The sequence below is a fragment of the Sinocyclocheilus anshuiensis genome, unplaced genomic scaffold (assembly GCF_001515605.1).
Source record: "Sinocyclocheilus anshuiensis isolate Anshui unplaced genomic scaffold, SAMN03320099.WGS_v1.1 scaffold417, whole genome shotgun sequence".
In the NCBI taxonomy this organism is placed as follows: domain Eukaryota; kingdom Metazoa; phylum Chordata; class Actinopteri; order Cypriniformes; family Cyprinidae; genus Sinocyclocheilus; species Sinocyclocheilus anshuiensis.
In genome coordinates, this window is record NW_015537953.1 from 241,524 (window position 1) to 255,220 (window position 13,697).

The following is a 13,697-nucleotide window of genomic DNA, read 5'->3' on the forward strand; positions in this document are numbered from 1 at the left end:
TAAATGATTTTAGCAAATGGCTGCAATATAACAAAGAGTGAAAAATTGAAGGGGGTCTGAATACTTTCCGTACCCACTGTATATATATATGTATGTATATATGTATGTTTGTGTGTGTGTGTGTTTGATTGGATAATTAAAAAGTTGTATCACGACATTCAATGGAATTAAAGGCAAATTGTCAATAAGCTGTAACATACCAGTGCAGGTCTGTATGTCTGTCCATTGGCGTTTGGAATCACAGGTGATTTGTACAGGCTGCTCTGGTTCAAATCCAGGACTACATTTATATTCTATTGTTGAATTGATTCTGTAGTTTGGTCTCTGACCTTCTACAATCTCTGCATTTGGGATGTAAGGTGCTGCACACATTGCTATAAAACAAACATCCATCATACTAGTTAGAATTCATCAGAGCACAGATATATAATAATTTGATTTCAAATAAAATAAAATAATTTAATTAATTAATTAATTAATATCACAACATTCAATGGAATTAAGAGGCAAAATGTTGAACCACTGTAACACACCAGTGCAGGTCTGCATGTCTGTCCATTGGCGTTGGGAATCACATGTGATTTGTACAGGCTGCTCTGGTTTGAAGGGGGTCTGAATACTTTCCGTACCCACTGTATAATAATTTGATTTCAAATAAAATTATTAAATTAATCAATTAATTAATTAATATCACAACATTCAATGGAATTAAGAGGCAAAATGTTGAACAACTGTAACACACCAGTGCAGGTCTGTATGTCTGTCCATTGGCGTTGGGAATCACATGTGATTTGTACAGGCTGCTCTGGTTCAAATCCAGGACTACATTTATATTCTATTGTTGAATTGATTCTGTAGTTTGGTCTCTGACCTTCTACAATCTCTGCATTTGGGATGTAAGGTGCTGCACACATTGCTATAAAACAAACATCCATCATACTAGTTAGAATTCATCAGAGCACAGATATATAATAATTTGATTTCAAATAAAATAAAATAATTTAATTAATTAATTAATTAATATCACAACATTCAATGGAATTAAGAGGCAAAATGTTGAACCACTGTAACACACCAGTGCAGGTCTGCATGTCTGTCCATTGGCGTTGGGAATCACATGTGATTTGTACAGGCTGCTCTGGTTCAAATCCAGGACTACATTTATATTCTATTGTTGAATTGATTCTGTAGTTTGGTCTCTGACCTTCTACAATCTCTGCATTTGGGATGTAAGGTGCTGCACACATTGCTATAAAACAAACATCCATCATACTAGTTAGAATTCATCAGAGCACAGATATATAATAATTTGATTTCAAATAAAATAAAAAAATTAAATTAATTAATTAATTAATTAATTAATATCACAACATTCAATGGAATTAAGAGGCAAAATGTTGAACCACTGTAACACACCAGTGCAGGTCTGTATGTCTGTCCATTGGCGTTGGGAATCACATGTGATTTGTACAGGCTGCTCTGGTTCAAATCCAGTGCTACATTTATATTCTATTGTTGAATTGATTTTGTAGTTTGATCCCTGTTTTCCCACAATCTCTGCATTTGGGATGTAAGGTGCTGCACACATTTTTTCTGTAAAACAAACATCCATCATACTAGTTAGAATTTATCAGAGCACAGATATATAATAATTTGATTGGAAATAAAAAAAATAAAAATAACAAATTAATTAAACAACCAATCAATCAATCAATTAATTAATTTCACAACATTCAATGGAATTAAGAGGCAAAATGTTGAACAACTGTAACACACCAGTACAGGTCTGTATGTCTGTCCATTGGCGTTGAGAATCACATGTGATTTTTACAGGCTTCTCTGGTTCAAATCCAGTGCTACATTTATATTCTATTGTTGAATTGATTCTGTAGTGTGATCCCTGTTTTCCCACAATCTCTGCATTTGGGATGTTAGGTGCTTCACACATTATTTCTGTAAAACAAACATCCATCAAACTAGTTATAATTCATCAGTGCACAGAATATATAATAATTTGATTGAAAATAAAATAATTTAAAACAAAATAATGCAATAAATAAAGAAACAAACAAATAAATAAATAAATTAATTCATATCACAACATTCAATGGAATTAGGAGACAAAATGTTGATCTACTTTACCATACCAGTGCATTGCCGTATGTATGTCCATTGGCGTTGGGAATCACAGGTGATTTGTACAGGCTGCACTGGTTTAAATCCAAGACTACATTTATATTCTATTGTTGAATTGATTCTGTAGTTTGGTCTCTGACCTTCCACAATCTCTGCATTTGGGATGTTAGGTGCTTCACACATTTTTTCTGTAAAACAAACATCCATTATACTAGTTAGAATTCATCAGAGCACAGATATATAATAATTTGATTGGAAGTAAAATAAATAAATAACACAACATTCAATGGAAATTAGAGACAAAATGTTGATCCACTGTATCATACCAGTGCATTGCTGTATGTTTGTCCATTGGCCCTGGAAATCACAGGTAATTGGTACATGCTGCTCTGGTTCAAATCCAGGACTACATTTATATTCTATTCTTGATTTGATTCTGTAGTTTGGTCTCTGACCTTCCACAATCTCTGCATTTGGGATGTTAGGTGCTTCACACATTATTTCTATAAAACAAACATCTGATTAGAATTCATATTATATGAAGAATCATTTGCACAAATTGTAACATTTAATGGCTGAACACACCAGCACACAGTGGTTTTGGTGTCCATCCGTCTCGTGTACATGTGGCCTCTTTTGCTGTTTCACGATATCCAAACTTACAACTGTAAGATCTTTTTGCTCCCAGTTTCATATCTCCCCTCAAGTAACTGTATGGTCTAGACAAATACCGGTCATGTGGAACTTCACATCTAATCTCTGAAACAAGATTAACATGGTTTTAATAACAGGTAATGAGTTCTTCACCAAATCCAGAAGTGTTTCTCTGTCATCTTGCCTTGACAAACAGTCCTCCTATCGTCCCATTCTCCATTATATTGGCATGTAAATGTTTTGCTGGTTTCTTTTGTAAAAGAGAACCAGTAATTTTTAGAGCAGGTGATCTCCACACTTTGTCCAGCTCTGAAAATAGTTTTCCCCTCTGGGTTGATCTTTTCTACTCCATATGTGGTTGACTGAAGCTCACAAGTTACTTCTGTTTAAGACATAATTATGCAGAACTAATGGTAAGAAGAGATGAAGCATGGAAAACATTGAAACTATTATTGTAAATGCTTTGTCTTAAGCAGGAGACAAATCGATCAAAAAAAAAAAAAAAAACCTTGCAATGAATGCAGTACAGGTTTTTGTCCCAGTACAGTATTAGAGACATATATTCTGTTTAGAGAGCTGTCAGATATACAGTATTTGCTAAACTGATATCTGAAAATTTAGCTAGCATGACAATTAGCTAGTTTCAAATGTCTGTATCCCCCTCCCTTTAAGTTATTTTTCTTCCTTGACAATCCAAATCATAAAACAATCAGAGTACTTTGATCTAATCATTTGAATTGATTATCACAAAGTAGTTATTAGCTAATTTTGGAGTTACCAAATAATAATAATAAAGCTTAGCTGTGTCACACTTTGCATGTGAATTCTAATGCCTCATTTTCCTCCATTAAGAAAAAAAATCTCTACCATTAAAATCTGGAAATCAACATCAATTGGACACTTCCTACAGAATGATAAGACGACAAGTAAATAATTTATTTCCATTTTCTCAAGTTATCTATAAATATGGTGTTGACTGACTCCACCTTGAAGTTAAAAATACAAATTAAAGTAAGATTAAACAAATATATTTATCTTAACTTAGGCCTAATTTGTAGTTTTGTTTTTGAATTTTCAAATTTAGATGCAAGTTTAATGGAAGTTTAATCTATTTTTAGTTTCAGTTACTGTGTGACCCCTTTTGGTTCGCATTGTGAAAGATTAATAAAAGTATTTGAGTATAACTTCCTATCTGAATTATGTAACAGTGGTGGATTACCATCACATTCTGGGTTCAGAGTCCAGCCAAATTTAGCACATCTGGGGTTTCCCTCTCTGGGCTTGAACCCTGGATTGCATCTGTATTTTAATATGGCATCTTTCTGGTATTCTGGCATTTGCTCAACAGCATATCCATTTGATATGACAGGTGTTGTGCATGTTATATCTGTATGAAAAGTGAGAGAAACAAGAATAATTCAACTGGTGCTTTAAATAAAGCACAGAAATCTGTGATCATTGATACAGATAAACAGAAAAATAAACAATAGACTGAACCTTTGCATGTTGGAACAACGTCACTCCATTCTCCCGTCTCTTCACAGTGAATGTCACTACTTCCGTCTATCTTTTTGCCAGAAGATACACACTCAAAGTGAATAACATTGCCATAACTTCCCTCCTCTGTGTTGCCTGATGCAGTTACATCCCGGTCTGTACGAATAGCTGGACATTTTACAGCTAGACAATATATGAATATGAAAATAAATAAATAAACCAACAAACCATTCACATAAAAATAAATCAATCAATATAATTCTCTTCTAGCTTACGAGTCACTCTTCTATGACAGAAAGAAATTAAATGAGAATAAATAAAAAGGAAAAACAGTGACTTTCATGGAATCGTACCCTCACAGACAGGAACAGTATTGTCCCATCCTTGAGCTCTGCACGTACGCTGATTGATTCTGCTTGCCATTTCATATCTGTGAACACAATGTTTTTACAAGTACAGGAGTTTCAAACTGATGACGATAGTATACATTTCCTACAATAAAAAAGAGAATAAAAAAAGCATAAAGCACTTTTACCCTTTCTTACAAGTATACACCAATGTTGCTCCAAAAACGAACTCCGTCCCCGCTGCAAGTTCAAAATTACCATTTGGTATGTCGCCTGGATTACTACATTTCTTCTCTGCAGAAATCAAACAAGTTTTGCTTTCCATGATAACAGTGATTTAATAACCCAAACAATTATGCGGCCATTGTATTGATAATTCTCTTACTTGCACATGGCCGCTCAATGGATTTCTTCCATTCTCCTTTTTCACACTTTAATCTATACAAGCCGATATAACCTATCATGCAGTTCACTCTCACTGTTTCACCATCAGCGTATGAAGCTTTCTCAGCTAGCTCTGTGTTTTCATATTTAATGTCCTCTCGATGACATTCTGAGAAGAACAAACACAAAGACGTAACTGTTTGTATATTAAATTCTGAAGTAAATGCACAACTATTCAACACTCTCTAAAACTACATAAGTTCAGATAAATGTTTTGGGAACTGCATATAATATAACATTTACATTAAAAGTCAGTAAAATCTAAATAAAAAAGACATTTAAATAAATAACAACAACAACAGCAACAACAAATCACTTGCCTTGACATCGGGAACAATTTAAGAAAAACAACCAAAAGCTGAAGATGAGGAGTTTTACAGGAACTCTCATTTTGAGCTCAGTTCACAAGTACTGTACCTTTTTTTTTGGTCTGCCTCTGAAACTCTTGCCTGCTTGGGGATCAACAAGTTAATAATTTACCTGTGACAAAAAGACGACTTTCTTACACCAGACCTCTCTGTGCACAAGCAATATATCCTGTTAAAAATAAATCATTAAATAATAAATAAATTGTATCTGATGCAGCAACTCATGTTTGTCCTTTGGACACACCAAAAAATAACCTTAGAGAAGTCAAACATCTTGAGTCAAATGTATGTAACATACTGTATGAACAGGAAGCAAAGGGCAGGTTTCAAAATAATTGCCATGTTTACAGCTTAATCCTGTTAGATGTTTTTAACTGGTTTAATGTACTTTATGTGATTGATTCAAGAAGAGCATTATGTAATGAATGAATCTGTCCCATTAGAAATGAGTGAGACGAGAGAACACTTTCAAGCCTTCAAACATTGCAATAGTACAAGCACGGCAAAATATCTGTAACTGCCATTATATTGTCAAATGTGTTTATTAGAATTGAGCAATCTTTTGAACTGATAAACAAAAGACAGCAGACAGATGATTTGAGAGTTTGACACCTATTTGTCTTTGCTTAAATTGTTGTCTCCTAGATGACCTGCTGATCCTCCTTATCTCACAACGGAAAAAAAAAAATGTTGTTTTTAACCCTAAAAGTTGGATGCCATTTAGTGGATGTTACAGTGTAGACTTGGTAAACACAGATATGTTAAACTCAAAGGTCTTTAGCTTATTTGCAAATGGTTGGCATGTGCTAACTGAGTCTTGGCACAATCAATGAATACGTTCAAAATGGGGCTTCTTAAAAAAAAAAAAAAAACAATATATGCAGTTTACATTTACATAAATGTCAAAACTTAACATAAATGTGATACTAAATATTATATGAGCAATTTAATTTTCTGTAAGGTTTGCAGTTTTTGCAACCCTGTTACCAAAATTTGGTACATGTCTAAATAATATAATTTATTGGCTAGATTTGATTAGATTATTTGATAGCAATTAGTAATACATAAACATCAAAATTAAATAAAAGAAATAAAAAAAAATAATAAAATTGTCCTGTTCCTGTCATGCTGAAGAAGGGGCCCAAATAATGTCAGAATTTTCAGCTTTTTTTTTTTTTTAACTCAAAATAAAAGGTCAATGTACAAATATCTACTATAATTTAATAAGATATTTGTTTCTTGCAAAATAACTACCAGCTTTGTAAGAACCAAATTGTATGGTTACAGCTTTCCTTGATCAACTGCACCACTAAGTGGTCCCTGTGTGAAGTTTGAATTTATTATTGTATATAATATATAATGTTTCAATGTCTGTACATTGTGGTTAAAGCCTCTTAATATAAAGTGTGACCAGCCTAAGTATATATAGTATACTGGTCCCACTTTATATTAAGAGGCCTTAAACTATGTACTTACATTGAAATTAATCATTTGGTACAATGCGTTTATTGTGTACATACATATTTTTACATTGTTACTTAAAGGGGTCATATGATGCTGCTAAAAAGAACATTATTTGGTGTATTTGGTGTAATGAAATGTGTTTATGCGGTTTAAGGTTAAAAAAAAACATTATTTTCCACATACTGTACATTATTGTTTCTCCTCTATGCCCCGCCTTTCTGAAACGCGTTGATTTTTACAAAGCTCATCGGTCTGAAAAGCGAGGTGTGCTCTGATTGGCCAGCTATCCAGTGCGTTATGATTGGCCGAATACCTCAAGCGTGAGACGGAAATGTTACGTCCCTTACCACATTGTGATGATGCTCTGTCAGGCCGGAGCGACGAGACAAAAACATGAAAACCCATTATAAACTAGGCATTCGTTGCCTCCAGTGGGGACATAATTATGGATTATAATGACCAAATCTTCCCACAGAGCGACGTAGACATGTGGGGGCGTGTTAGAACAAGCCGTTTTAGGTAGGTGTGGCTGACTCTTAACTTTTATAAAGAATATTTCTTTGGATTTGAGACTTTAGTCTTTGCAACTTTACAGATCTTCTTTATGCACCAAGAGCTTGTAACACTTCAAAGAGAAAGGAAAAATTGAAATCGCATCATATGACCCCTTTAAATATTATTATATATTTTTTTCTTTTAAAAACCTATCCCTTACACTTTAACCCACCCTTAATTTTCATTTTACACAGGTTTAACTATGTTCTCATTCAGAAAACAGTATAAAATACAATTAACTCAAGTGTCACACTGTGAACTGAGGTAGCAGGCATTTATCCATGTGTAAACATTAAGTAGCAAAACTGATGACACACCAATCGGAATCCAACGATAACAAAATAATTTGATCTATTTATAGTAGTGTAATAAAAATAAACTTTACTTAAAGCTTTTTGTTGAATTTTACTGTAGCTGTGCCTCTCTATATATGGTGTATACTGTAATAGACGTTGAAAAAAAGAGGATTATGTAAGTCTTACTAGGCAGTGAAGTAGTCTGTTTATTTGTAGGTTATGTGTGTCAGGCTACAGTTTGATTGTGATATGTTTTTGGCTAAAATATTTGGTTTTGACATAGACTTTTGAGATTTGTACAAGCTGGTATGTAGTTTACAATTGGCGTTTGTAGTTGTGAGAAAAAGGTGAATTGAATGGTGAAAAGAAAATATACACCATGCCATTCTGGGGCCTCATTTATAAAACGTGTAATGAAAAGCACATTCCAGGGCCCAGTTTATGGCGTGGCCCCTCTCTGACCACAACAGTGGACAAAGGTTTGCTCCATTTTGACTGGATCTTAGTGGACTAACATAAGCAAACTGCCCAACACCATCAGATAAAGATGCTAGGACAACAGCCAGACACCTCTTAGAGGGCAAGAAGAAGACCTCTGGTAACCAGCCCGGGAAGGACAGGATTTCTCATTGGTCAAAATGCAGTTTCTGCCCTTCACCAACCTAGAGACAAATGAATGCATGCATGACAGTTCAATCTTTTTCCATCATGTTTGGACTTAATGTGTTCGTAACGTTGCCAAATGTATTCTGGTTGTGGTTTGGTAAGTGAATAATGCATCGGTAAAACTTTAGGGACACTTTTCTAAATGTATGTTTGGACTCTGCAGAGGAGAGAAGGGTGGGCCACACCCTCTGATGGAAACAGGCAATCACAGCACAGAAATGGAGAAGCTCCAAATTGCAATCTCCTCCTCATCGGAAAGGGATAAAGGTACCCTTCCAAAAGACACTCCTTGTTCTGAATCTCGGTCCTATAAGGAGAGAGACAGAAACAGATCACCAACGTTCTGAGCCTCTGGCCTGTTTGGGAAGTTTGGCAATAACAGATTCCAAGTTCTGAGTCTTGGTCCTGTAGGGAGAAAGACAATAACAGAAACACCAACGTTTTGAGTCTCCTGTCCAGAGAGACAGAAACAGACATTTCATGCTCTTGAGATTCCAGCTTTTGAGGCAGCAACAGATATGATCACGTCTGAGCCTGCAGTCTGCAAGGAAAGAGATATGCAGACTTTAGAGTCTTTGTCCAGCGAGACAACAACAGGTGTTGCACATCCTGAGTCTCCATCCTAAAGAGACAAAACGGATTGACCAAGTTCTGAGTCTCTAGCCCAGAGAGGCAGAAGACATTAGACTGTCCTCCTCCTAAATACGACCCCATAGGTCGTTTGTGCAAGCAGCGCATTACGACCTATTATTATGTTTTAAAATCAAGCGCCCTCTAGTGGCCTTATAAGTAATGACAGTCTCGTTTGTCGGTGTGTCGTCATCAAATGACCTTTGACTGTCGTTACTATCGTTACCAGTCAAAAAAGGAGGAGTGACCCAACAATTCACCGAATGTCATTGTCCAGTTGTGTTAACTATTTTATTTTATGGTTTGTTTTTTAAGGTACTGTTCTGATTGTCTGCAATTAATGTGAAAGTAAGTGCAGTTTGACGTTTTCTTTACAAATCTGTTGTGAATGCCACTGAACGAATGTGATTTATCACAGTGATGTAGCTCGATCTTGTTAGTAAATGCCCAGTGACCACAACACTTACCATGCTTTTACCACAATAACAGTGTTTATTGTGTACTCTTTGTAGTTAAAGCACAGTAACACAACAATTACCATGATTTTACCACATTAGCGTAGTTTTCATGTGGTATGTGGTATTTGTAGTTAAAGCACAGTAAACACATCACTTGCCATGCCTTTAATACCTTTTTGTAATGTAATTGTAGTATCACGTTTTTTTTTTCTGTCTTGCAGTTTCTTCAGATCACATACATCTCCATCTTCTACAACAACATTTAGTGTCCAGCAGCTCTTTATGAAGCCACTACTCTCGCTCTCTGATTTTCCTTGCCTATTTTTCTGAACTGTAATTCATAATTCAGTTACACATTTTTCTTTCTTCCTTTCTCTTCTTCATCATGGCATATTTTCAAAGCTCAGAATCAAATTTTGATCAGTTATGTCAGAAAGCTGCTAGTATCAACAGGGAACTTGATCTCGAAGCTCAATGCTGAACTTTAAGAAGTTGCCAGGGAAGCTGAAGTCCTTCAAAGGTTCAACACTTCACAGGTAATGTTGAAGAAATTTAGTTATAACTGATTTACTTTAATTTTTCCTTACTTTATGTGTTAATAACCTTCTGTCACGTTGCGTGGTTTTAGTCAAGGGCACACGATGGAGTCTTTTTAATAAACAAACACTACACCATTAAAGCAACGTTAATACGAGACAAAGATGACATGGAAACTGAGGGTTTTTAAAAGGAAGGCAAACTAAGGCGCAGATGAGATGATTAATATGACACAGGTGGGAACAAATGAAGGTGATTAATTGAACACAGCAAATGAACCAAATAATGACAGACAGGAACTAAACAGAACATAATCGTGACATTAGCTCCCCCTCTCGGAAGGCGTGACCTCACACCACAACAGAAGATAATAGAAAAGAGGCAAGAGGGCGGAGGCTTAGGTGGAGGGCGTGGTGCTGATGAAGGACAAGCACCTGGAGAAATCGGAGGAGACCAACACCATGGTGGAGCCGATGGTGGGAGGAGCCAGGGTGGAGCGTTGGCTGAAGGACTGGGCAACACCCAGAAGCCGATCCCCGGAGGCGGAACCAGGGTACGTGGAGGAACCGGCGGAGCAGAGAGGCTGACGGACCAGGGCGACATCAAAGGCCTGGAAGCCCAAGGTGGAGCGGCTGGCTCGCGTGACTGAGGCGGAGCCGGGGATTCGGCTGACCAGGGCGACGATGGAGCGAGCGAGGACGACGGAAACCAGAGGAAGGGAGGAGCCCAGTGAAGCCGAAGGGGTGGAGGGTCGAGGCACAGCTGGAGACCCGGAAGTCCGTGGCGGAAGCTGAGCGACGAACGACCGAGGTTTGTCCGGATGTACGAGGGAGCCCAGAGGAGTCCTAGAGCAGACGGGCCTCGGTGGAGCCGAAGGAATGCAGAGCCAGAGCGGAGTCGGCGGGCTGACAGGCCGAGGTGGAGACATGGGCCTGGAGGGCCGAAGTGCAGCCGGGGACTCGGTGCCATACCGAGCTGGTGGAGGGGAAGCCTGAGACGAGGCTGATGAGCCGCACTGAGCTAGCGGCGGAGGCAGAGCAGAGGAGCTGGACAACACCAGTGGGGCCAACGAATCCTGGGGACTGGCTAAAACCAGCGGAGGAGATGGGACCAGGAAATCTGATAGGGACATCGGAGGAGGAAGATCTCCAGACGGGACCGGAGCCTCTAACAATCCGGATGGGACCGGCGAAGAAGACAAAGGTTTGAGGGTGGGAACTGGATCCACGGACCACAGATCTATGAGGTTCATGTCTGCTCCTGGCTTTACAGTGGACTGATCAGCGTGCTTAGTCTCCTCGACTTTGGTGGACTCCGGCTCTGGTTTCTGGATGAGCCCTGTTGGTGTCTTGGGCTCGCTGACTTTAAGGGAGAGGCCGCCGTTCTGGAGCATCCAGCCCAAATATTCCAGCCACCTTCGGCTTTCTGGTCTGAGGAGGAGACGTAATGCTGGTGAGTCCATTTCTTCTCTTTTTTGCGTGGTTTTAGTCAAGGGCACACGATGAAGGAGTAGAAGTAATAGTCTTTATAATAAACATAAACACTACACCATTAAAGCAACGTTAATACGAGACAAAGATGGCATGGAAACTGAGGGTTTTTAAGGAAGGCAAACTAAGGAGCAACGAGATGATTAATATGACACAGGTGGGAACAAATGAAGGTGATTAACTAATTGAACACAGCAAATGAACCAAATAATGACAGACAGGAACTAAACAGAACATAATCGTGACACCTTCCTTATAGTCCTTCCTTTCAAATATCTTGTTCACAGATAATTTCTAACACACTAGCTCGACATATGTATTAAAACAACAACATTTTCTTTTTTCTTTATTTCAGCTGAAAAGGAAGACCAAAGGAAGGCCTGTCAAACTCTTGTTAAACCCGTCTTGTTTTGTGGAGAGGGATGAATTTGACCATCTTGTGCGTTTACGGAGAAGACCAAAAGCTGCAAATGCAAACATTTCCAATGGTACATCTGTGTTGGTCTGAGCATCTTGACTGAACTTTACTAAAGTTACATTTTGCCCTTTCTCTGCCCGATTCTCTTCATCTTAGTCCTTTACTCCCTCCACTCACTCACACATTCTCTTTTGCTCTGTTGTAAGGTAGAAACAGAGCAGTTGTATGATGGCCTTTTTCAGTTTTGTCAACTGAACGGCTACCAGTGAGGCTCAGCAAGTTCTTGTCATGGTCAACGCACTCCAAGTAAGGTTTGTAGAAAATTGTAATCAATATTTATTCATCATATCCTCTAACCTGAATCTTTTGGTGAATTAACTTAATTATATCGGTCTTAATTCATATGTTTAACCAGCAATAGTAATTAAACATGGGGATGTTGGGGATGAGGAATGAACATGGCCATATTGTGCCCAAACAGAAAAGACTGAAAAGGTGCACATTCCCATTGGTATGTATCTAAAGCTGTGTCTACACCAAGAGAACCCATTACGGGAAGTGGCGTGAGGCGACAAATCTTCTACAGTAACTGATGCCTCCTTCTATCCCGAATCTTTGAAACATGCGTTGTATGCGTTGAAAGTGAAACCTAAGAAAACAGCATGCATAAGAAAGCGAATGCAGGCTTTAGCGAGCTTCAGCAAATGCACTCGATCACAGATTGCACGCTTCCCAGCCGAAACAAACCCCAACGTGAAATTGAAATAATAACCTGTGATATAAGATTTTGGCTATATTGCCCATCTAAATCATACATCCCACACTATCAACAGGCACGTCATGTAGGCTACACTTCTTGTACTTCGTTTGGGCACCACAAGGTGTCACTGTGGACTCAAAGCTTACCCCTTGCCTACTCTGGCTCGATTGCTATTCCTGAGATAAAACACGCCCTCCTCATTACCCTATGGACAAAGAAATGTAGAAATAAATAAATGTGAAAATAAATAAATTAATACGTAAATAAATACATAAATGTGAAAATAAATAAAAGTGGAAATAAATGTATAAATAAATAAAAGAAAAAATGAATAAATCTGGAAAAAAATACATAAGGAAATAAAATTATCAAAAATTATTTATTTTTGCTTTTTAACTTTTATTTGTATATTTATTTATTTGCTTTTTTACATTTCTTTGTAAATTTCTTTCTTTCTTTCTTTCTTTATTTATAATTAAGTCAGCTTTGGCATTCCACACTTGAGGGCTGTGCTGTCTACTTGGACGATTTGGTCATTTTTAGTGACAGTTGGGAATCTAATTTAAAGCGCCTTCGTGCAGTGTGGCAACGTCTATCTGATGCTCGGCTTACAGTGAATTTAGCAAAATGTGAGTTCGCTAAAGCGACCGTGACGTACGTACCTCGGTAAGGTGGTGGGGAATGGTAAAGTGTGTCCGGTGCAGGCTAAGGTACAGGCCATCCAGGGGCCCGTTCTTCGTACGTCGCTAACTCAGTTAGCTGGATTTGACTGTTGATGATTTGGCATGATCTTGGATAGTTTGTTTCTTCGAAGCTCATCCCGGAGTTGCTGTCATAGCAACAGGTCCATAAACTTAAACCTGTTCGGGAGCAGGTTTATTTCATGTAAACAGGATTAGATTGCATCTTTTTAAGTAGAATTGATATTTAAAATCTGTCCGTTACTAACGCTACTTTATTACAAGAGTACCCTACTA

The 13,697-nt window shown here is 37.7% G+C and overlaps 1 protein-coding gene across 3 annotated transcripts in view; it reads right to left on the reverse strand.

Annotated features, from left to right (window-relative positions):
• LOC107664657 (complement factor H-like) overlaps nt 1-5,503 on the reverse strand; it is a 31,459-nt gene extending 25,956 nt beyond the window's left edge. The window contains exons 1-15 of one of the 3 annotated variants that reach the window (XM_016455283.1): nt 5,399-5,502; nt 5,020-5,187; nt 4,823-4,928; nt 4,641-4,717; nt 4,288-4,470; nt 4,010-4,177; nt 2,975-3,172; nt 2,722-2,895; nt 2,463-2,639; nt 2,148-2,324; nt 1,777-1,953; nt 1,417-1,593; nt 1,076-1,249; nt 743-916; nt 201-374 (exon numbers count right to left, since the gene is read on the reverse strand). In XM_016455283.1, coding sequence (XP_016310769.1) covers nt 201-374; nt 743-916; nt 1,076-1,249; nt 1,417-1,593; nt 1,777-1,953; nt 2,148-2,324; nt 2,463-2,639; nt 2,722-2,895; nt 2,975-3,172; nt 4,010-4,177; nt 4,288-4,470; nt 4,641-4,717; nt 4,823-4,928; nt 5,020-5,187; nt 5,399-5,468 — 2,374 coding nt within the window. In that variant the 5' untranslated portion in view covers nt 5,469-5,502. Of the gene's footprint in view, nt 1-200; nt 375-742; nt 917-1,075; nt 1,250-1,416; nt 1,594-1,776; nt 1,954-2,147; nt 2,325-2,462; nt 2,640-2,721; nt 2,896-2,974; nt 3,173-4,009; nt 4,178-4,287; nt 4,471-4,640; nt 4,718-4,822; nt 4,929-5,019; nt 5,188-5,398 lie in introns of all 3 variants that reach the window. The other 2 variants (XM_016455293.1, XM_016455302.1) reach the window with 2 other exon arrangements.
• Nucleotides 5,504-13,697: the final 8,194 nt, after the last annotated feature.